This window comes from Stegodyphus dumicola, chromosome 8 (genome assembly GCF_044657685.1).
Source record: "Stegodyphus dumicola isolate Sdum_Otavi_A_Nest chromosome 8, ASM4465768v1".
Taxonomy (NCBI): domain Eukaryota; kingdom Metazoa; phylum Arthropoda; class Arachnida; order Araneae; family Eresidae; genus Stegodyphus; species Stegodyphus dumicola.
Genome location: NC_140775.1, coordinates 33465863 through 33492271, shown reverse-complemented (window position 1 = coordinate 33492271; position 26409 = coordinate 33465863). Strand labels below are relative to the sequence as shown.

Below are 26409 nucleotides of genomic sequence, written 5' to 3'. Positions count from 1 at the left end.
ATTCTTTAATCTCTATGAAAATTATAACTGTAAAAAAATATAGTTTTAATTTGTCATCTACTGCTTTGATCAATGAGGATTTTTACATAAAAAAACGTTTTTCTCCAAACGTGATTTTTTTAAAACTCGATGTACCTTTTCTTAGAAACTACTGCTCACACGTGTCTAAACTTTTTATGGCTTATTTATTAGGTTCCCTAATATTTACTGAAATGAGCTTTTTTTAATAAACTTAGAAAATTTTTTTTTAAATTTTTTGTATGAGAAAAGTGCTAAATTTTACTATGCCTAACAAAATATTCTGTAATTTACTCTAAAATTCATAATGCTTCAAAAGCTCATTTCAGTATAATCAGATAGGTGTACATTAATTACAAAAAAAATTTCAAGGTCGTATCTACGGTAGATTTTGAGAAAAGGTACATCGAAAATGGCCAATTTAACATTGTCGGTATAGGAGTTTCTGATACCCCTTAAATAAATAATTGTCATTGATATGTTATCTTGGGGGCTTTGAAATGGGACTAGGATAGGTTTATACCAGGTGTGATCAAAAAGACATGCACGTTATAATTTTGATTTAATTTACTTAGCCAGCTATTTTATATTGGCAAATCTGTACTATCATTTTTCCCTTTCCTGCCAAAATGCAAATTAGCTCGTGTATGTTTAAATGAAGGTTTTAAATTGCTTAGACAGAGCGTGTTCTGCCTACTGAAGGCCACGTTACTTTTGCTATTCTAAGATAAGAGATCCTGTCTTCAGGGTTGCTTTATTCTTGCCGATAGTGCTTTCACGCCAGTGTAAGCTTAAGAGTTAACTTTTGAGGTTCATTTATTCTACGTAGAGTTTGGTTAGTAGTTATTTAGGTTTAGTTTTACACTGAATTTTCTATTTTGAGTTTTCTCCATTAATGCTGGCTAATTTGTAAACAACAGCTATGCTTTCAGTTCAACTTACTTAGTTTTAAATAAAAGCGTCTTTTACACTCATTCTAACGTTTCTCTTTTTATCTTTAGACATAGCAACAAGTCGTTTAGATTCTTCTTGAGGATAAGCCACAAGTTACAATTAATAAAAAGCGAATTCTTACGCAGTTAAGTGTCAAAAACTATGGAAATTGCAAAATGATTATTAATGACAAATTGCTTCAATGAATGGAACCCTTATACTCTTAAAAGTAATACATCACTTGAAATTTTATTCGTAATTTATAGCTTTACTAATTGCTTCGTTTGTTACAAAATGGTGATGAGTATTCTCGAGGAGAACGCCCTTTTAGGACTGAGCATTATTTCACAATGTATTCTTATAGAAAAAATGTTGAAACGTTAAAGATTCCTTCCCAAATATTTGAGAACCTAAGAGGACAACGATTTTCCTCTTGGTAATTTGATTTCGAGAAACTGGAAGCATTCATCATAGAAACGAAGAGGCTGCTGATCTCTTCGGAGTTCGGGCGTCCGAATATCCGAATAATGTGAAAAAAACCGGCTTAGGAATCAGATGCATTATATGGAAATGCCTTAAACCGTTTCTTGAATTCTTCCAGTTTCTCGAAAACAGGTCACCAAGTGGTAAATCATTGCCTTTTAGATTTAGAATTATTCAGGAAGATTTTTTTAAACTCTTCAACAATGTTTTCTGTAAAACTGCCTTATTAATCAATGCTCAATCATACAAATTCGTTCTTCTTGGGAAAAATTCCTCTTCGTCTTGCACCAAATAAACGATTTTTGAGAGGTAGTAGTATATACTGGAATTAAAATTTCACGTGATATATTACTTGTAACAGTCGTCCATTGACGCAATATGCCATTAATTCCCATTTTAAAATTCCCAGAAGTTTTGAAATTTGTGATATGTGGGACCGTTTAATCACACGGTATATTTTCAAGTTAGTTGCCATCTGATTTGTGATGTAATGTATTGCTCAAAATAATGCTTACATTTTTTGAATTTTAGTAACAAGAATATTAAAGACAACAAATGTTAACATTTTTAATCTCATATCTGAAAGTTTTAGATGTTCAAAATTGCTGCCATTTGCAGCAATATATCGTCTTAAACGCTGTAGAACAGAACGCTAATCAGAGGATAAGATTTCAACGGAAACGGCGCTGAGTTAACTGCTAGATTTTATATTCCATGTCAGCCAGTCCTTTCTGCTTACTAATGCACGTATTGAAACACCAACCTTGCACACTGATAGTTGGTCTCTTGTTGCTGCACCATCCTTCCTTTAGATCCCTTACAACTCCTTCTTCCACATGGTCGTCATGTAATATCGTTATTTTTTTACGTAATTATGGTGTAGTCTCGCATTGCACTTCGCAAAAATTCGAAATTCCTGGATAATCTTTTAAATTCCCTTGCGGTGCTTGGAAAAAAAAGTATTTACCTCAGCTCTTTAGTGCATACTTAATGCCCAATTTTTGGAAGATTGTGATGAAACTAAAAGCAATAGAATGCCAACAATGCACTTACACGTGATCAACGTAGACATTTCAGTTTCAAATAAAAAATGCTCATTCAGATTATCTTTAACAATTCCTCTAATGTTCAAAAAGTGAAAACTATGTTTTGGAACACGCTGCTTTCCTGGTTATTCAGCTATAAAACAAATTAGAGAAAACGCTGATCGCAACACATCACTATGTTTCAGAAAATCCTGTGAAATTACATACTTTTATCATCAAAATAAGCATTCAGTGCAGTATGTGGTTAGCTTTTCCAACTGGTAGTATAATTTTAGCAACAATCGTTCAAAAATTATCTTTCCACTTTATCTTCAGAACTGAAACGTTTCAATGACTCGAAAATTCTGTAATATTTTATTGTACCAATTGAAAAAAAATAATCATAAGGTTAACAAAAATACGAGTTACGAAAATATCCATTAAAGCATAGTAGTGTAAAAAGAGTATAAAAACTGAAGCATTAAAAAATTGCCCATTTTCTAATTTTTCTAGAAAATTTAGATTCGGTTCTTGAAATTATGCTTAGGAATTTCAGAATCGTCATGAAAGTTATCGGTATTTTTCGGTGAAGCCTTAAGTTACGTTGATGAATTCTATAAAAACTTTAATTATCCCGTAGTGAAAAGATGCAATATAAAGGAATTTCTTTTAAATGTTTTGCTATTTGAGAAAGTTTTCTTTTAAATTATTTGCTATTTGAAGCAAGATCTTTCTAAATATGGGTAAAGGAAATCATTAGATAGAATTTAGTAGCAGAAGAAATCAATATCTGAAAACTTACTTTTCTAATTTAAAAGACAATGTCTGATAATGGAATTTAAATTCAAATAAATATTCTTACTAGAAATAAAGTTTAATTGTATTTTACTTTATCTTCTGATTAAGAAATTACATGGGCAGGATGATAAGGTCTTTTACTCCAACTCCATAAAGATTCGCCAGTATCATTGGTGTACAAAATTGATTAATGGCTTTTATTTAGTAATGAAAGCTGTATCTTATAAGAATATTTAATAATGGTCTGAAAACGAAGGATTTAAAAATTCTCACTTATAAAACTTACCTTCGCAGGCTGACGTTCTTGGGTTTAGCCTATAACCTGGCGGGCACCGCTGAGTTAACTGCTTTTCCTTACATTCAAAGGTTCCATTAAGATTGATGCATTCCTGCGTTGTATGGTTACAATTGTGCAATCCCGCTGAGCATTCGTCGATATCTAGACAGAAAAGAGACTTACGTTAGAATGATGTCCCCTCCACGGAATTGTAGTTTTAAATAAAAAGAGCATAATATTTGATGCACATTATATTTTTATGCAGCTTTAAAATTTGATTCGTTACATGGTTAATGTATTAACAACCTTTTAGTACACTAAATGCCTTTATTGATTATGAAACGCTCTTACGTTTATGTTTATACATCGAGAGGCCAAAAATTATGGAAATGGTAATTAAGTATACCTTAACATGTAGTCAATACATTAATCACAAGAGGGATACCCGCGACCTATAATGCCAATATCAGTTTCAGAGTAGTTGTTTATTAAGCAGTCTGACTACCTGATGCCAGAAGGATTGGATATGCAGCACTTGGAAATAAAACAGGAATTCTGTTGCTCCACGGTAACCATGTGAAAAGTTTATTGGGAATACATTAGAGCTAAAAAATAAGCAAAAGACGCTAAAAGAAAAGGTACGAATGTAAAAAGAGGAGTTAAAAACATGCAATTTATATATGGGGTGCAAGTTGCATCGCTGAATGCAAATAGGCAACCAAAATTAGCAAAAAACGCAATCCCACAATCGAACCACAACAACACAAAAATGACATGGGGGACCTATGTGCCAGTTCGCAGGCAGTAATAGTTCCAGATAGGCAAAGAGAAAAAGCATGATCCGAAGATACTATTTGACGATGAAATGCGGTGGAAAAATGTCCGGATGTTCCAAGATATTCCACTGTTGCTAGAGAGCTGAATGTGCATTATAATGTCATCAGTAGACTGCGAAATCGTTACCAAAAGAATCAAAACCCATGTAGAAGACGTAGGTCTGGACGCTAAAGGATTACTACGACTTCAGATGATCGCTTCCTGTTGCTATGTGCAAGATGCCGTAGATCACTAATAGCACGACAGCTGCCGTCGAATCTCTCTGCTGCGGCATATCCCGCCAAACTGTGTCTCATCGACTGCATGAAGGTGGACTCTACGTCCTATGACTTTTGTTTTGTGTTCCTTTGTCCTCATTGCAGTTCAGAGAGCGACTGAATTGAGCCCGTGATTATTTATATTGGCTGGGATAGCAACAAACGGTCGCAGACTGTGGTGTTGCTGGCCGTGATCGTATAAAAGTAATTATACTAAGAGTATCAAATGCGAATTAATTCCGTGTAAAAGTTAAACTAAAAATTTAGTGGTCAGTACATTGCATGAATTTTAATAATAAGAATAAAATGACTTACCCAATAAGGCATTCATGTGTCATTAGCTATCTTTTAAATATACATTTATTAAATCACAAAAACACACATCTCTTGATTAGCCTAGATAAATCACCAAAACAACTTTTCTTGATTAGCCTATATTCGATATGTTATAAGAAAAAAACACATTCATGAATGCCCTTCGGCATGTCCTACTCGTTAGACCTACGGGACTGTCACAGCGTTCATTTTTTACGGTATATTGCAATTCCTAATCCTGATGCATCAATGGCACACTACTTATCAGCATCTTTCAAGAAGCTTAATTAATATGCAGTGCAATTACTCGTGATAGAAGAGATCAAATTTCTGGTAGATAGGCTTGAAATTGGCGCACATGGTCGTCACTTCGAAACATCCAATTGTCAGGATTATACACGTTGAGTCACAGCACAGGAACAATTTTTACCTCGCAGCCTAATCAGTAAAGTTTACCTGAGTTCTTATATTCTTCGTACAAGAACATATTTTCTCTTCCATCTTATGAAAATGGACATCAGATCGAGTACTGTGGACGATGTCGAGAGCTGTGTGTGTGAGTGTGTGTGTGGCCCAAAGGCCCACACACTCGTTAACACGACGACAGGCAGAAAGAGAAAGACAAAACCAGTCCTTCCAGTTTTTATCCACTGCGATGCACGTGGCAGGGCGCGATAACGATTTAAGAATCGAAACAGCCACCGTGTTCACTGTGAGAATTCTGTGTTTTCACATTCCCTCCGGCCGAAGAAAAAAAAATTCGTCCGATCACTGGACAAATGAAATCCCTCTCTGCTGGATACACTTGAACTTTCGTCAGCATCACATACACATTTCACACCAATCTTTATATCACTTGCAAAGGCACTGCACTTTATCATTTCTTTGGCACTATATAAACATTTCACATTACACGCACACAGTTGAGCTCTCGTATGCACTATACACACATAATTCACATTAATTTTTCACATTGCTTGGGAAAAAAAAAACATAGCACTTTAAACACTTTGTGATACACATTTTTTTTACATTCTTAAATTAGTATTATTCTTTTACGTGCTCATGCATGTCTACTCTTACCTAAAATATCACCACAGATGTGATTCCATAAAAGTAATTTTGACGTATATAACGTATATAATTTATAACTCACATGTGATAAAATCAATTTATCAATTACTAATGATATTGCATTATCAATTTGATGTTACTCCTCTTAACCATTGTTTACCTTTGTTTACATTATCTCATTCTTTACATTTTAGAATCACATTCACTATTTTATTACTTAGCTACTTTTATCATTTGATCATATTCATTTCACATATGCATTTCATACACTAATGTATCATGACATTGTTACAAGTTACATTTGTATAAGATCCACTACTAAATTACATACCTTCAATTTGATTCAGCAGTAAGACAAGGAGATTAGCACCACACTCTTTCTTTCTTTTTTAATCTGCTACCTAATAATAAATGAGACCCTGCATAATACAATTCAATTCTTCTGGTATATGGACTAGCCAACTCTACCAAAAATCGTGCAATTAGCGCTTTATTACACTAAATTGACCCATACCACACATGATCATCATTCATTATCTAGCTTGTACACCTGCTACATTCTTATCATAATCACAACTTCTTTACACTTTTTTTTTTTTTTTGATTTGCTGATCTACAATTTACAATTGTGTTACACTCCTAATCCTCATTTTGTGTTGAATCTATTCTTGAAGGCTTTTGTAAAAACAATTTACTTACGTGAACTTTAGTGGTTTTATTCTCTAATTGTATTATATAATTATCATTTCGTAGCTTTTTAATGATCTCATATGGGCCCTTGTATTTTGGATGTAACACCCTTCTATCAGTAAATTCCTGCATAAAAGCTTTATCCCCTGATTTCAATTCTGGATTTTTTTTCCTTTCAAATATTTTTTTGCACAATTAAAGTATTCATCCTCATTTAATTTTACTTGTTGCTTATCTCTACTCAATTGTTCCTTTAGTCTTTTGGAATATTCCTAAAAATCTTCTGCTAATTTAAGAGGATCATTGCTATCTATGGGAGTATTTAATGTTCTACCAAAAAATAATTCTGCTGGTGAAAATTGAGTTACAGAATGTTTAGCATTATTATAATAGAGTTTAAACATCAGTACTTTTTGTGGCCATTCAAATATTTTGTTTGATATTGCTGCAATTGATTCTTTCATTACCCTGTGAACTCTTTCAATCAACCCATTGGACTGTGGATAATAAATTGAACTTTTTCTGTGTTCTATTTTAAGTGATTTAAAAAACTGATTAAATTCTGTGGAACAAAAATAGGAACCGTTGTCTGATAACAAAATTTTTGGAATGCCAAATCTGGCAAAATAATCATTTAAAGATTTTATGATGGATTGAGAAGTGAAGTTGTTTAACGGAACTGTTTCCAAATATCTGGAATAATGATCAATGATAGTGAGTACATAAAACTTATTATCTATGGATCTTGGCAGTTTACCAACTATGTCTATAGCTATCATCTCTCCAGGAGCAAGATCTTTCTTAGGAATTAGACGTGGCATAGTGTTGTGAGGTCTAGACTTATTTTGTAAGCAATCTGAACAATTTTATACAAAACTTTTCGTATCTCTGTACATACCTTTCCAATAATACTTTGCCTTTACAAACTCATATGTCTTTTGAATACCAAAGTGAGGCGCATGAACTGTCTGTAATACATCTTTAATTAATGCCTTAGGAATTAGAATTTTATTCTGGATACTTCTGTCTTTCTTTCTAACATTTACAGGTTTTAATTTTATCATTACTACATCTGTATGACTATCAATAAAATATTGTTCTACACTTTCTTTGTGGTTATCCTGTAATTTTTTTATAATTGATTTTATGTCTGGATCACTTTGCTGTTTACTAATTATGTTTTGAATAGACAAATTATCATTGGTCCTAAATATATTTACATTGTTTACCACTACATCCTCTGAAACTCTTGACAAGTAATCTGCTGGGTTTTTTAAACCAGGAATATGCTCCATCGTCTAATGAAATTCCTGTAAATATCACAACCAACATGCTACAATATCTGGCTGTTTGTCAAGACTAATATGGAAAGTCAGAGGTTTAGCATCCGTTAATATAATAAATTTTTTTCCCTACAGATGTTCGTGAAATTGCTTTACTGATCTGAAGATTGCATAAAGTTCTCTCCTAATTGAAGGATATCTAGCCTCAGCAGGTGTTAAAATTTTTGAGTAAAATTGTACTGGGAAAAACTTATCATCATTTTTTTGCATTAATATGCCACAAATGGCTGATCTAGAAGCATCGGTTACTAAATATAAAGGTTTATCATTTTCTATGTTTTTTATTGTGGGTTTTTCTAAAATTAATTCTTGTATTTTATCTAATGCATTTTGGCATCTCTCGTTCCACACGAATGGTATACTCTTTCTTGTTAAATTTACTATTGGCTTGACAATTTCTGCATAATTAAAAATTAAGTGTCGAAAATAATTTACCATGCCTATGAATGTTTGAACCTCCTTCACATTTCTTGGCCTAGGAAATTTAGCTACTTTCTGAATATTCTCCTCTGAAGGAGCAAAACCATTCTTATTAACCGGAAAACCTAAATACGTAATCTCTTGTTTACATAACTGCAATTTGGCTGGGTCTAACGTTAAATTAAATTTTTTTAACTTGTCAAACACCTTTTGTAAAATAATTACTAGTTCATTTATACTGTTAGCTGCAACAATTATGTCATCTAGAAAATATTGTAAATTTGGACCCTGCAATTCACCTAAACATTTTGATATTAGAGTATGGAAATAAGCAGATGAATTTTTTGCACCAAAAGGTAACCGAGTTGGTTGAAAATTGCCAAGTTCCGTGCAAAAGGCTAATTTTTCTTTATCTTTCTGATCTAACTTTATTTGAAAAAATGCTGACTTAAGATCTAGCACACAATAATAACTTTTACCTGCTATATTATGCAAAATATCTGAAATCTTAGGTAGACATATTTGATATGATTCATTTATGCAATTTAGCAATATATAATCTACTGCCATTCTAAATTTTAACTTGCTAGGATGAGTATTAGGTGGTGCTTTCTTTTTGACAAAAATTACTGGAAAACTGTAACTCGATGTCGATGGCTCTATAATACCTGCTTCTAACAATTTGACTATCTCCTCTTGGGCATATTTTTTAGCAATGCGAGGAATAGTGTATGGTCTAGTTTGAATTGGAAAGTTATGTAATAAATTAAATTGTGGCACGACAGCATCAGTCTCACCCAGAGTGGTGTAAGATTTTGAAAACACAGCTGAATTTTTCATGAGCATTTCAATCATCTTATTTTTTTGTTCTGCTTCTAAATGATTTAAATCAAAATCATCTGGGCTTAGTTCCTCCTTTCTTAATTTTTTAATTTCTTTTAAAGTTATATGGTTAATCTGCAAATTTTGTTGCTCTCTAGGTTTTTCAAATTGTTTTTCTTCGACTTTATATACCTTACCAATCTTTTCACCATTTCTTAGAATAATTATGGAATTGGAATTGTTTTCAATTATGGTGAATATATATTGCCTGTCACTTATCTCATGAATTGAATCAGTCATACCTATCTTGCCCACTTTTCGCCTGTCTGGTGAGAACATTATTTGCTTTTCTTTCTGCATATTAATTGGAATGCTTAACTTTACTATCTCTGCTGTATTTGGCGCAATTCTGGTATTCAATACTACTCTTACAATACCCGACTCCTCTGGTCTACTATTCTTGTCTACCTTTTTTGCATTAATGTTAGTACAATTTTTTCTTTTGTCCAGAAGATCAAAATATGTGTTATCAATGATTAACTGACTTTTATCTGCATCTATAAGTATCTTATTTTTTTTGAATGAAATCATACCCTAAAATCATTTGATAATTTGTGTTCCAATTATGTTGTGTAACAAAAAATTGGTTGGCAAGCCATTTATTTCCTAAACGAAATTTTAAGTTTACAGCAGATAAATATGGGATAGTAGCATTATTTAGCGTATGTATTCTTACAGATCTGCTTAAGTAATGAATCTTTGTATAATTTTTTATTACCTGCAAGGTGTCTGGTTGTATTAAGCTTAAATTTGCACCTGTATCGAGTAATGCTTCTACCACAAAGTCGCCAAATTTGATTTCAATTACTGGTAATTCTGTGATACTATTAGTCTGGCAAGAAGCTACCAATTTTTGTTCATTACTTTCTTTAATTTTGTGTCGGAATCTTTCATGTGTATTTGGCCTATTTGAGTTCCTTATTTTCTTAATTTTGTCTTGTTTCTCCCAAATTTTTTTATGGGCACTTGAGTAATACTTTGTGTATCTGGGAGATCTGCAAGTACCCTTCATTAGTTTAAATTATTTCTACGAGTATTGTATCTTCTGTATTGTGGCCTATTTCTATTACTGTTCTGTGGTCTATTACCTCGCGTGAAAGCATACTGACTATGATATCTATTCCTTCTATTGATAAAGTTACCCCTATAAAGATTTCTTCTGTGGTTGTTTCTAGCCTGTCTATAATATTGAAAATTATTGTTTGAAGGAAAATAAGGGCACTCTGTAGTCCAATGATTCTGTTGGCAAATATGACAAGACTCTCTATTATTAATACTTTGTGTAGCATTATTTTCTAGTCTAGTTACATTGTTTACACTACCATTAGGTAAAATTTCATTAAATTTTTTTGACAAATCCTCAATGGCTCTATTATTTTGCATTTGTTGCATAATTAATGTATTTAATTCAGGTGAAAAATCATGTGTCAGTGAGCTATTAACAGAATCCTCCAATGCTTTTTCTATGTTCTTTGCCTGTTTAACAACAGTAGAAAAATCAACAGGTCCTAGTTTTTTAACCTCCAGTCTTAAATCTGGTCTGAGAGCTTCTAAGAATTTTGAAAGCATTGCCTTTTGAGTGAGGTTATGTACCTCTTCATTCGAACTAGGATAGCACCCAAAATATTTTGTGGCATAAGTATTCACTTTTTCCGCTAAGTCCTCGACTGACTGATCTGGGGTCTGTCTAATTGAGTTAAAGTTATTTTGAATTGTGTCAAATGACTGAGATTTTGCAAATTTTTTACTTAGTAATGCTTTTAAATCATCAAATGACATATCTTTACACGATTCATTATCAATTAGAAATTTTAATGCTTTACCCCTCAATTGAATTTTTAACACCAAACTTTTTCTGTTCTCATTCCAGTTCTCTAAACTTGCCATTTGGCATAACTGATCTAGAAAAAATGTTATATTTTTGTCATGTTCCCCTCAAAAAGTAGGCAGAGCAGTAGCCAGACTCATGTTCATTACATTATTTTTCTTAGCCATTCTAAATCAATTTACTATCCTTTAGTACCACTATAAATTACTATTATTATTACTCTTAATAGATAGTACATTCATAAATACACTATTGTAACTTATCGAAATTCTTCACATAGATACAAGTTATTACATACTCATTACCACACAATATGATATACATTCAGGAATAATTTCTTAAATACTGACCAATTTTGAATTGATATTACCATTTTCACATATCTATTTTTTATCATTAAATTATTTCACATTAGCAGAAAACATAGTCATATGGAATTCTATATATATATATTTTTTACATATGCAATTTTCAACTTAATCTTTCTTAATGATTCATATCAGATAATCACAAAATTTAAAATTTTATCCAATCATTACTAATATTCACTTATTTGATATCAGACATAATCACAAAATTCAGAATATTTAAGCAATTATCAATAGTATTCATACTGGAATCACATGTGTAGTTATATTTTTAGGCATAAGCATAAAATGGTTCTCTACCTGAAATAAAACAGGACCAACAGTTAAAACTTAAATTCATTTTTTTGTCACGGCACCATAAATGTGGTGCCTTTATTATTATTATCCTGGTCACGGCACCATTAATGTGGTGCCTTTATTATTATTATCCTTCTCACACAGACCTCTACGTGATTTCTGGTGGTTCCGTCGCAGAATGTCCGATCTCACGACGAAATTCGACATTCTCTTGTGCATCTTTTTACCGCTGCAGTGGTTACAACGCGGATATTGCCCGCCCGCATATAATTCGAGTGGTGCGGAATTATCTGGAAAGTGAAACCATTCCACATCTTCTTCTCATTACTTCTCCTCGTCGAGATGACATCCAGCCTAAGGCTGCGGTGCCTAATGGAGTAATGTCATCCCGAAGAAAAAAAAGCTACTAGTAGACACACATTTACTGATTCAAGCGTTGCAGGTTACATACTGTAAATTACATAAAATATTACATGGTGCAAAAGTATATGCTTCGTTAGACTTCATTATTCGCAGTGATAATTTCCAGTATTGCAGATTAGACACAATTATGTTATATACAACATTACATGGTGTACAAATTCGTGCTTATTTAGGCTTTTACATTATTCACAATGATTTTTATACTGCGCTTTGCATTTAGTATATTACAACATTTAACGTTTGAAGGGAGTATATATATATATATATATATATATATATATATGCCAGCTTGCCTCGGCGTTGTCAAGCATACATTTCAGCTAGAGAGTATCATACTCGTTATTAGGGTGATGTTTCTATTGCACATTGTTTCAATCCATTTGGCCTTTCGCAATATGACGATCTAATACATGCATTGTTGTATGTCTTTGCTTTATTGTTTGCTATGTGGTCCCGTAATGCCACACCAAACTCTTTGATGAATTTCACGCATATCTATTACACAGTTTTTGTCTATCCCCTGTTTTGCCTTAACTTATTTTTTGAGCTTTTGTAACTTATTTTTTTTAGCAGGAGTGTATTATTTTAATAGCATTTTAACTCAATCAAACCAGTGACCAGACCAGACAAGATAATGTGAACTTTCGTCGGTTACCATGACCGTAACACAAAATTTCTGTAAACACCTTTCATCTCCGTGTTTACTTCATATAACTTTGCAGAAGAAAACAGACTGGTGTGTGTAAGCACTTTCGTGCTTACATATCATAAAGAAGCTCCACTAGAATGGGCCCAAAAACTTTCGAATTAGATTGTAAAGACCTTATTTTATTCTACCCAATTATTTTTAGTTTAAAGAAACTTTCCTTTCCCTTCTGATTTCAGTTTTCTGTCAGAATATAAATTTAATGACGTGTATGCAAATCTAAGTGAGTTGAAAATAGTACTTAAGCAGCAGTTTTTGGGACTTATTTCTGGGTTTATGCCACGTGGTTGACTTAGCAACCTTATAGTTGCATAGTCGGTGCTATATACTTTCTTCAAATTATATTGATATTCTAGGTTTGGCTTTGCTGTGTGTAGCCCATTTAGCGGTTTGAATAAAGAATGAGCCAGTCGTGTAGCCAATCTTACTTTATTGTGATTGTACAGCTTTTTTTCTATTTAAGTTGCTTAGCCACAACGAGTGGTTAAATTGTAATCACCCAGTGAGTACGTTTGTTCAGTTTAGTTAAAATAAAAAGATTATTATAAACTTCTTTTGCAGTTATCTGTTCTTTCAAGACCTAGCGAGAATTATATATCTAGTCTTTTAGTAGGGTCTTACCAGTTTATGAACTCGAAACACACTAGAAGACTCTACAAGATAACAGGAAATAGAGGTAAGTATCAGGGACTGATCCATGTTGTTTTGAGGTAACGGGATCTAAGTCACGGATTGTTCCTATCTCTATCATATTTTTCAAGCAAGGAACAGATTGGTAGAGGGCTGGTTCTGTAATCTACGGATGGTGCTTTCATTCGATTAAACCAAATGATAAAAAGATGCGCTCTTCGATTCTATGCTGGTGGGCAGGTGCTAAGAACGGATCACAAACGGCTGTAAAAAAGCAAGTGTGATTGGATGGCAGGTGAAATAAATTATACCAGAATACTATGAAATAGCTATAAAGATAATTTATTGTTCTCTGGAATATAGAAGGCTTTGAAAAGTGTTCAAGGAACAAAAGGGTCTTTTTGTGATCAATACGTTAAATGAAAAAAATGCAATTACCATCCGCAGAGCATCTTTCTAGCGTAAATTGTCAGTACGGGATATCGCCACCATGGAGGGCGATGCATGATTCCACACGTCGTGTCATTCTTTGCATAACCTTATCCATCAACTGTTGGGGGAATTTATCCCATTCCTCTGTGGGTGTCATTGTTTATTGGAGAGCATTGTTGACCAGCAAGACTCCTTCCCAAAACATCCCAAACATTTTCAGCCGGATTCAAATCTGAGTAACGTTCTATTCATACGAGGTGTTGAATACCCTAGCTCTCTAGACGCTTTTGGACACCTACTGGTCGATGACATATTGCGTAACATGTTGCGTCGTCCACGAAAACAAATTTGTCATCGCCAGCATCACGTAACATGAAACAGAAGAACGTCACTCATGTATCATTGTCCAGATAGTCCCAGTTGGAAGCACATAGAGCGACATATATCAGTTGATCCCAGCCAATACCATGATATTGCATGGAGGATATCGGACCCTCTCCTGTATTTTTGACGGACTATATGCAGTACCACTCTCACCCCCATCAGTTGCCGTACACAGTCAGACGACAGACTGAACCTACTTTCATCTGAAAATAGTATACAAGCCTAGTCGTCTCTCCTCCAACTGCGATGCTTGACGACACCATTGCAAACTGGCGGGACGGTGAAGTCTAGACAATGAAATGCACACAACAGGACGGCGGGCATATAGTTCTCCTCAATGGAAACGTCTAGCTACAGTTTTTCGGGAGACTCGCTGGCCAGTAACCGTAAATAACTGATTTGTTACCTCAGTAGCTGTGCTGGGCCAGTTCCTTTTTGTCGATAGAACTATGTACCTATCTTCTGCAGGCGCCGTATTGCGAACACGACCTTCCCCGTGACATTTGATAAACATTACACATTCCATTTGTTTGAAATGGTTTCCAAAGCCTTGAAATAACACTGTGGCTGACGTTGAATTTTTTAGCAACATCTGTTACTTTTGTCCTTCTTTAAGCTTGCCAATAATACGCATAAAATCATCTAAGTGATCTAAGACATCCTGAAGATTGTAAATCCGTTAAATAATTCTTTCCCATTCAATTTTGCTTTTGAACACCAACGGGTCAGTACGCGTAAAATCCTTTATGTCTTTTACCAGCGCTATCATGTGACGAACAACTTTGAAAATCCAGAATCTGCATACTCACAACACGTCTTACTGTATCCAACACTTATGCTAATTTCCACATTTTACTGCTTTCCATTTTATGGTTGCTATCTCTGCTACTGTCATCCATCTTTAGCATTTGTCCACGAGTGTATTATACGGTACTAATGCTCTCATTCGTCCGTTCATGGTTTTCAAGCTTTCTGCGGTGAAGAAGTATCCCAATAAACTAACGAACGCAACTTATCGTCAATTTTGATTACCAGGAAGTGAATTGAGAAAACTTCAACAGATCTTAAAACCAGGAAATATATTTAAGAAAAACCGCTCGCTTTTTTATTACAATTTACATTTGATAAGAATATATGAAGTGCTAGTGGCATAAGATCCATAAATACTAAACGAACATAAATACAGCGTGTTTCAGTTCAACACTGGTTTACACTGCAAAATTTATAAATGACTACATTTCCAGACCGGTACAGGAAATTCATTGCCTTGAAGCCCTCAATGTTTGCTTAGTAATAAGGCCTGGACAAGGTAAAAAATTGTTATCAGGTATTTATGGAATTATTTTTATGCATGGTGTCTATCTGTAAGTTAATTGTGCCTGTGCCGATAATTTAAAATGTTTTATTAATATACTATTGTGGGCTGGCATCGTTCATTATAATCGGATGACGCGACAAGCTGTGAGAATAAATCTTTGATTTTTCCGATGAGAGAAGTCAGACGATTCCGCCATTAAGACGATGACGCGATTAAAAGATGTTTACATTTAAAAGACGATTAATTCTCTTCATTTGTAAATAATCTCACCTATTTCCTCCTACGTATGTAATTACTTTGTAGTTTGTAGCAACTATTCATGTTTCATATAATAATATTCAATTTTTACATAAATCGGACTAGTTTATTAGCCCCTAGACAGCCACAAAAGGAGTAAGTTTACAATATATTCCTAGACAGTAAATACCGATTCTACAGATTTGGGCGCTTAGGCCGGGATGAGCCTAGGAAGAAGCATTATGAATATTACAAAATAAGAGAAGTAAGTTTTGTTTCGATTATTTCCACATTGTTACTTCTAAGAATAGTGTTCTATGATACTGTGAATTAAGATGACTACCTTAAATTCTATTCCTAGAATTTCAAATTCTTTAAAGACTGGGCCTACTAAGTCAATTAAACTTTTACATCAAATTGTGTTTGGAACTTTGTTTGATCGAAAAAATAGAGCTAGATTGCGTAACTTTTGTGGTTTTCCATCTGATTTTAATATTGAAGAAACAAAACAAAAATTACTTAAAACTCTTACTGCAAATGATTTTATTTCTGTGTGTAATTTGTTACATCTTAATTATGATTCAAATCCTGATAAAAACTGTGATTTAATATTGAATAGTCTTTGTGATTTTAAGCTTTTAAAATCCGAAAGTGATGACGATGATGAGTTATCTGAAAACGAAAGTGTTTATGATTCTGATAAGAATGATGATATTTATTCTGTTCGGTCAGAATCACCTCCCATAAATAACTCAGTGGATGAAAACATTATAATGCCTAGCACTATTTCCTTACATTTTCGTGATATTTTAGAAACTGTTTCTGAATTTAATGGCACTGATACATATCCAGTTGAATCCTTCATTGGTGATTTAGAAGAATCTTTTAAATTATTTAAGTTATCGGAATTACAGAAAATTGTATTTGCTAAAAAACTGCTTACTGGTTCTGCTAAAATATTTATTAGGTCTTTGAAGGGTATAATATCATGGGACAAATTAAAAGAAAATCTTTTATCTGAATTTGGTTCTAAAATAAACAGTGCACAACTTCATAATTTGTTACAGAAACGACACTTAAAACCTGGTGAATCACTTTCCGAATATTTAATTGCCATGCGTGAAATAGCCAGTCGCGGTTCTGTTGATGATTCATCAATTCTTGATTATGTAATCAATGGGATACCAGATCAGAGTAGTAACAAAATTGTTTTGTACGGTTGTAAAACTATTTCTGAATTCAAAGAGAAATTAAAAATTTATGAGAAAATATGCGTTCCAGATACGAAGAATAAGGGATATTCAAGTACTAACACACAAAATAAAACACGCGCTGTACCTAGTAAGATTAAAGAGCCAAGGTGTTATAATTGCGGAAGTTTAGGTCATAAGTCTAATTTTTGTAACAATAAGAGTAAAGGATTTAAGTGTTTTAAATGCGATTTGTTCGGACACAAGGCCATAGATTGTTCGAAAACATCATCTAAAAATATCCAAGATGCCAAAGCTGTTACTCCGATAATCAGACTTGTCAGAAAGAAATGCATAAAATTGTTAATTTGGGTAATTTTCAAATTGATGCTTTAATAGATACTGGTAGTCAGGTAACGTTAATCCGAGAAGATATACATAAGAAGATAGGTTCTCCTGAACTTAAGTCGGCAGATCTACAGTTAACGGGGTTTGCTAATGGAAAAATTAAGCCTATAGGAAGATTTGAAGGTGAATTCGAAATTGATGGTTCTTCATTTCGATCAAATATTTGTGTTATCGTAGAAAACGAAATGTTTTTACAAGCGATCATTGGTACTGATATTATAAGGCAAGGGGAATTAACTGTAAATAAAAAAGGAGTCGAAATTAGAAAATTGCAACCTGAAAACTATTTGATGTGCATTCGTGATATTTATAATGACGAGGAAATTGATTTAAGCCATATCAAAGACGGAGTACATAGAAATGAAATACTACACTTAGTAAGGAATTATGAGCCGAATAAAATAAAAACATCAGGCCTGAAGATGCGAATAGTGCTGACAGATCAACTTCCAGTTTATTGCTCGCCGCGACGCTTTCCCCCAGCTGAGCAGCGTGAAATTGATAAACAGATTTCGGAGTGGTTGGAGAAACAAATCATTAAACAAAGCTGTTCTGATTACGCAAGTAATATCGTGCTAAGTAGGAAAAAATGTGGCTCATGGAGACTTTGTGTGGATTATCGGCGCCTGAATAAAAAAATAATTCGCGATCGCTTTCCTCTGCCATTAATTGATGATGTTATTGATAAATTACAAGCAGCAATGGTATTTACAACACTAGATTTAAAGAACGGATTTTTTCATGTTGAAGTGGACGAAGAAAGTAGAAAATACACATCTTTCGTGACACAAAACGGACAGTATGAATTTCTGAGGGTTCCGTTCGGTCTTGCCAACAGCCCAAGTGTTTTCCAAAGATACATCTACGATATATTTCGTGATCTTTTAAAGGAGAATATTGTTGTAATCTATATGGACGACATCATTATTCCTTCCGAAAATGAAGCTCAGGGAATTCAAAAATTGAAACGCGTATTACAGACTGCACCGGAAATCTGGAAAGAAGGAAGGATTATTACATCCTTTACCTAAAGAAGATATTCCTCTAAACACTTACCACATAGACCATTTAGGACCTTTGGAGAGTTCTAACAAGAATTATAAATACATTTTCGCGGTTATTGATTCGTTTACAAAATTTGTTTGGTTACATCCAACTAAAACCACCTCTAGTAAAGAAGTAATAGCTAAACTTGAAATTCAAAAATTTTTATTTGGAAATCCCTGCAATATAGTAGCTGACAGAGGTACTGCATTTACTTCTCAAGAATTTGCTGATTATTGTACTAAGGAAAATATTCATCTATCCTTAATCACAACAGGATTACCAAGAGCCAATGGACAAGTAGAGCGGTTGAATTCCATTATCATATCAGTCATTTCTAAGTTGGCTATAGATGACCCTACGAAATGGTACAAACACGTAAATGATGTCCAGCAAATAATTAATTCGACTTTTCAGAGGAGTATCAATTCGACACCTTTCGAACTTTTGTTTGGTACGAAGATAAAGACGAATAAAGACAGGAAGATTAAAGAACTAATAGAAGCTGAAATTCAGAGGGACTTTATCGAGTCTAGAGAAAATCTACGTAAAGAGGCGAAAGAGCAGATTCGGAAGATCCAGGAAGAGAATCGAAAGACTTATAATCGAAGTCGAAAACTCCCTCGTAAATACAAGATCAATGATATGGTAGCTATTAAACGCACTCAACTAGGGCCAGGTATAAAGCTAAAATCCAAGTTTTTAGGTCCATACAAAATCACCAAGGTGAAGCCTAATGACACATACGACGTGGAGAAGGTTGGTTTTACGGAAGGACCGTTCAAGACTAGTACCTGTGCTGAATACCTGAAACCATGGACAGACGATCTTTGATAATGAAATACCAATTTTGATGATTCCTGATTTAGACGTTTTTCCCGACTAGACAAATTTCTCCCGATTTGACTATGGACTATTGTTTTAAAGACGTGAACTAATTTAAGAAGACTGAAGATGATGTCTAAGGATGAAATGTATGAAGGAAGACGGCTTAACGAAGATGATTTTGAGAAGACGCATTCGAATGACGGTATCTAAGAAGACGCATTCAGAAGACGTATTCATATGATGTTTAAGAAGACGTAAATACGAAGACGAATCCAGACGAATTGTTCCAGACAACATGAAAGGAAGACGTGTTTGTAAAATACATGTATTCAGATAGACTGTTAAAGATGACCGAACACTGAAAGAGCGTTGAAGAAGAGATACAGCCGTTATTTCTGAAGATGTTAAGATGATAAGGAAAGATGGCTGAAATAAACCTTTTAAGACGACTTTTCCCTCAATAGTAACTAAAAACTTCTTCTTTTTTTTTTTTTTTTTTTAATTTTATTTTTTAGATCCCTAGATGTGATGGTGGTGCTACGAGAATGCGAGGCCGCATTCCATCAGGATGGACGAGCATTTGTGGGCTGGCATCGTTCATTATAATCGGATGACGCGACAAGCTGTGAGAATAAATCTTTGATTTTTCCGATGAGAGAAGTCAGACGATTCCGCCATTAAGACGATGACGCGATTAAAAGATGTTTACATTTAAAAGACGATTAATTCTCTTCATTTGTAAATAATCTCACCTATTTCCTTCTACGTATGTAATTACTTTGTAGTTTGTAGCAACTATTCATGTTTCATTAAATATTCAAGTTTTACATAAATCGGACTAGTTTATTAGCCCCTAGACAGCCACAAAAGGAGTAAGTTTACAATATATTCCTAGACAGTAAATACCGATTCTACACTATAGGTATGTTTTATTAGATAATATCAAGAATGATTGATTAACAAAGCTGACAAGTGAAAAGAAAACTTGAAGTAACTTAAAGATCGTTGGTTTTCGGTGTATAGTCTCATATTAATAAACAAAAGCGATTTTTTCCTTTTTAAAATAAGATATCTTTTACCAACAATATTAGTTCAACAGTTTTTTAAACAATGTAATCTCTTCGACAGAGAAATGAAACTGTCAGTATTTCTAAAACAGAATTTTATTAAATATTTTTACATGTTGTATATCTGAAATAAATAAAATCCGAACTGACGACTCATTAAAAAGCTACCTTTCTATTTTAATATATTTTAATAAATATTAAATAGAATAATTATGCCATTTTCCTGTTTAAAAGTCTTTTTTTATTTGATGAAAGAATAAATTTTTGGTATCTGGTTCTTAGTGCTTCTCGTATTATAAGTGGCTTACACAACAGTTGCCCGAATAAAATTGCGTTGTATGAAACAGACCTTCAACCCCTTAGCCTAAGAAGAAATGCTGCCCTTGCAAAATACTATAATAAACTTTTCAGTTTTAACTCCCAAAATAGAACTTCAGAATTCCTGCAGCACTGGAGTAATAACCAAAGACTTAAGAAAAATAACCCATTAGTCAAATTGAGTATGCTGGTACAATTGACCGTAATGTTGAGCAGCATTACTTGAAACAATGTTTATATCCGTCTGAGGGACTCCCTAGAGTCGAGTTTCATACGGAACTTTTGTCTCGAGTTTTCAAGAAAAATGATATTCCGGCCCTGTTACGACTATACACGCAATTCCCGCTGAAGCTACCCTTATCTATACTGATGGGAGTAAAAGCGAGGGCTCTCGTTCCTGTAGTGGAGTTGTCATTAAATGCCCAAATGGAAATATTGTTAAAATAAAGAAAAGAAATTCTGACTTCAGTTCGGTTTTTAAGAGTGAGTTTATAGCCATCGAAGAAGGACTAAACGCAGTTTCGTCCTTTACAGATCTTAAGGCAGTATGGTTTTTGTCTGACAGTCGTAGCGCCATCCAATATCTTTCAAACTGGTGAAGAGTTGGTGATAAGGCCGGAATTGCAATTCTTAGCAAGCTTAAGCATGTCTCGTCACTCTGTGAAGTGCACCTTCAGTGGATTCCTTCCCATGTTGACATATGGGGGAATGAAATGGAAGACATTCTGGCGAAGGAGAGTTCTGAAGAACCATTACCAGTTACCAATTCATTGACATATTTTGAACTGTATTCCATTAGAAGACATGCAGACAGGCAAATTTGGCTCGTTCCCCCGAATCATCCCTGGTATCAAGCTGATTGTCCTGGAAGATCTCTTGCTATTGATTGCAATAGATGTGTTCAGACAACACTTTCCCGATTCTTCAGCGGACATCTGAAAGGACTTACTTTGAGAGAAGTCTCAAGATGCACCCAATTTATTCTAAATGTCAAAATGCACCGGTATCACCGGCACATGTCCTTGAGTGCCTGGAGTTGTCTCTTGAGGACCTAAATATCAGTTCCAAACTAAATATCAGTTTTATTAAAAGTACGAAATCCAAATTTTTATACGGTCTTCTATTCTGATATTTATATGTAGAAAAAACTTCGTTATAAAAATATAAAGACCAAAAAGTTCAAATCTCGTACAACGAAGATTCACCAAGATATTTAATTTACAAGTCTCCTAAGCTTGCTTTCGATTTTCTGAAGGTGAATGGACTCGTGGACCTCGTCTAGTATGTTCCTAGACATGGAGATTAGTAACAACAACAACAACATAACTTTCTGGTAATCTATTGAATTGAAGAATTGAAGTAGATAGTGCGAAACATTTATGTCTTGTGCGTATGTGTTCGACATCAACCTTAAAGACAAATGTAAATATATATGAAATCCTGGTATCACGATTTATTTAATTAAATTGCAACCATTTCTCACTTTTCGTGAATAATAATAGCACTTTAAATGGTGGATATTAATTTCTGAAACAGGCTTAATTTTCAACCCTGCGGGAAAGTCAATGATTAAACTTTCTCTCTAAATGGTTGCCTTTCATTCTTAAATATTTCAGACGGGCTTTGGAATTTTAATTTTTCTTGGAGAAGGGACAAATGCCATCAAAATAGTACTACTTTTAATGTACACCGTATCCACAAAAGTTCTTACCTGGCAACCGTTGGTCGTACACATATACTTCCAGCTACAGAAAGTTTTTAAATGTCGCAAATATTCATGTTATGGCGGTTCCAAACTAAATATCAGTTTTATTAAAAGTACGAAATCCAAATTTTTATACGGTCTTCTATTCTGATATTTATATGTAGAAAATCTTCGTTATAAAAATATAAAGACCAAAAAGTTCGAATCTCGTACAACGAAGATTCACCAAGATATTTAATTTCCTAATTTGGGATATCTGAAGGTCACAGGTCTCTAATTTTTTGAAACCCTGTTTTATTACTTCAGAATCATAATTTAGTAATCATACAAAAATATTTCATTAAACTACAAATAGTTTTCTTTTTTTAGTATTAAAGTCTACTAGTGTTTTCCAGAACACTAATTTTGCTAAGATTCTGTGAATAAGATTGATCAACGTTATATTGTTCATTACTTTTCCCGCCATTTTCATAGACAATGCTAGTCACTTAATGTATAAACACCAGAAATCTTTTTCTAAACTGATATATAATTTTTAACTTCGTACAAAACTTCATCCCACTGAATTAGGTTTCCAACTTTAAAACGAAATAACTTATATTTAAGTATCTTGTATTTTGTAAACAAATGTTTTATATTTTACTTTTTAAAATAAATATAAAAATTTCTGCATATATAAGTTTAGGGACGTTGAGAACAAATAAAGTTAAATTTTGTAATTTTTGTGAAACTCATACTTTTTTTTTTTTTTTTAATTTAAACGTCTGCGACAAAAGTTGCGAAAATAAAGGCTGAGTAAAGACGTTTATGGCTACAATGTATATACATATCTTGCTTTCGAAAAGTGCAAAATTTTTTGAATACGCATATTTGACAATTATACAAAATTACATACCAATGCATCGTTTACGGCTAGAATCGAATACGAATCCCTTTTCGCAGTTTTCTAATGAAGGAATACATTCAAAGCTACCAATAATATTTCTGCAAATTTCTGTAGAGTCACACGCATCAGGAATCTCCTTGCACTCATCTATATCTGTAGAATAAAATTATGATATTTAAAAATATATAGTCAGTACAGAAAGCAAATTTTTAAATAATCTGCTTAAAATGATTAGCCAATAAAATTAGCCAAATAAAAATCTACATATTTTGTATTTCCACAAATGAAAAATTGAAAGTCTAAATTGTAACCATTTATTGTGCAGGGTTTTCCTTATTTTACATAAAAAAATATTATTGAGAGTTCACCTCTTAGGCGTAAGTTAAGTGTTATCTTGCACTATTTATTTCAGGTTTGACTTGTATTATAATATTCTACGTTTTAGTTTCCACAGCAAGTTGACGGTGTCTTTGTAACGCAAGAAGTCCGTCCCTTTTTGTTAACTAGTTTGAATTAATAAAGGGTTATTTTTATCTTTCGTCTGAGTCAGTAGTTTTTATTCACGCCTGTGCGAGAATTCGCCAGGTCATTATAAAGTCTATTCTAGTTTATGTGGAATAACAGAGACACTCTGTAATTGAATGGCTGATTAAATATGTTCTAGACCATCTCTGCATCCATGTCTGCCTAAATTTGAAACGAATATAACAACGAAAATTATACAATATATTTCCACGATGGGAAGAATAAAATATTTAGAAAAGAGAAAAGCTAAGACACATAGTCACTGAGCTGAACTCACTCACTGAGCCTACCTGAGCGAAATTGGAAGCGTAAACACCTGGTCGGGCAGTAGGTGGAGTCAGCCGACGGTAGCCTATCAGCGTTGGAAGAAGTGAAATGTAAAAGTTCATCTTGGCGAGAAAAATTTGTGCGTAAAAATAAAGATACTCATATTATTCATCAAAATTTGAGACGCGTTAAGAAGCCACAGCTGTCATCTTTCCGCAGAAATAGTAACGAAATTGAAAAATTAATTCAACAGAATTTTAAAAGCATCAGAAAAGATTGGATTGGAATTAAAATATTAACTAAACAAGATAAATTTTTGTGAATATGAAACGCTTCAAGCAAATCTAATTCACCAACCGAAGATGCGTTTTGGATAATTTTTGCAGATCCAAAATCAAACCCGTGATTAAATTTCCAACTATGATTAGCTTTCGAAGATTTGTTCATATCTTCTTTTCGGACATAATCATATCTTCCTCTCTTCATTGCAGAATTTATTTGCTCATGGTGAAGAGGGCCCTGTACCTATTCGCTCTGCCCAACACAAGGTTGTTGTTTTGCCTAATTATATGTTTTACTCTGGTGTTTTTTCTCTTCTTCCTTGAGTTTCGCTAACAAACGGCATTTTCGAGAAAGCTGATGCAATTTTGTTTGCTTGCCCACTTGCGCTATCTTGTTCTTTACTTTGTCATTCTAAGTGATTGCAGAATATTTTTAACGTCATTGGAAAATGTCGTATTTTAACCGTTTCCCTTTCCCTATTTTAAATTTTTAGTGTTTACCTACTTTTCATTTTTGTTCCCCTTTTGGTTTAAAATGTCAACAGAGAAGACCTGATTTTGTAAATTACGCCAAGCATATAAGATTCTTGAACCATCTTCATTCTTTGCTCAAATGCGAACATCAGAATCAGAATATCATTCCCAAATTTGTACAAGTCAAATATAATCTCAGATCTTAGTTAATGTTTCGAAAATTATCCATGAATTCAAATTGTCCCTAATTCTTCACAAACACGCTCAAACGTTTGTCTTAAATTTAATATGAATTATATAACCTTCATCTGAAAATTGACAATTTCATTTAAAATGTTTCCTCTTTTGATCGTAAATCTTGGCCTAGAACTGAAACCGCTTGTCAACGGTATAAAAATATCCTTACTTCTAAATTCTAAACACTCACACCCCAATTGCCTAGCCTCAGATATCCTGTTAATCTTCCCACTTTAAATAGTAGCAATCACCTTTTTGATATCTCTGGAAGTTAATTTTTCAGAGGATCAGATGAAATTACTAAAATATAGCTTCAATATTTCAAAGACATCCAACCCTTCAGCTCCTAAAATCATTTACTCCCACTGAAAAAGCTTTTAAATTCTCTAAAATTTCAGCAACACAGAAAGTATAATCCACCACTTAATTACTTATAGCGTGAATTTTACTTATAACGTCACCTAAATCAGCATCATAGTATCCACCCTCACAATACGGCTTTAAAGCTGGATTTCCCACAGATCACGCAGTGATCATTAGACACTGTTACCCGCAACAGAGCTGATGACTTCCATACAGCGGTCGTTGCTCTGGATATCAAAGGAGCTTTCGATTCGCTGTGGCGACCAGATATTATTGCCGAATTGGACTACCATCACTGTCCCGCCTCGATTCAGCACCTGCTGAAGAGCTACCTAGAAAACCAGTGTCCAAGTCACCACGGATAGTGAAACTAACAAAGACCCTCACAAGAGGATGCCCATAAAGTTCGTGCTTTGGGACAATTTTATGGAACTTGGTGGCCAATACAGTATTTGCACTTTTTGAGAACATGAAAAGAGTTACAGTAATAGCGTATGCGGACGATTTCCTAATGGCAGTGTCAGGTCGTAGCAACCTGGAGAACAAAACCAGGTGTTCCTCAATATTTTTGCACAATGGGCAAGGCAGTACAAACTTGAGTTGTCAATGTAAAAAACGCAAGCTCTTATCGCAGGGCGCGGTCCTCCACTGAGAAGGAATCCTAGCCTCTGTCTATTAGAAAGCAGAATAAAGTGTGTCCCAGAACTCAAATATTTGGACATAGTCATTGAATAGAGACTTTCCTGGCTCTCGCATATATTAGTTTTAAAACAACGTATCAGCAACCTGACCAACACAGTGAAGCATATAACAACAGCGAAATGGGGACTATCACCTAAAT

At 33.8% G+C, this 26409-nt stretch overlaps 1 protein-coding gene across 5 annotated transcripts in view; it reads right to left on the bottom strand.

Annotated features, from left to right (window-relative positions):
- The window catches only part of LOC118183484 (uncharacterized), a 201543-nt gene that overhangs the window by 111696 nt on the left and 63438 nt on the right, over nucleotides 1–26409 (bottom strand). For 4 of the 5 annotated variants that reach the window (XM_085821728.1, XM_085821725.1, XM_085821727.1 and 1 more), the window contains 2 exons: nucleotides 23431–23574; nucleotides 3544–3696 (listed from right to left, as the gene is read on the bottom strand). The exons of the other annotated variant lie outside the window; for it this stretch is intronic. In XM_085821728.1, the coding sequence (XP_085677854.1) occupies nucleotides 3544–3696; nucleotides 23431–23574 (297 nt within the window). The remainder of the gene's footprint in view (nucleotides 1–3543; nucleotides 3697–23430; nucleotides 23575–26409) is intronic. 5 annotated transcript variants of the gene reach the window in all.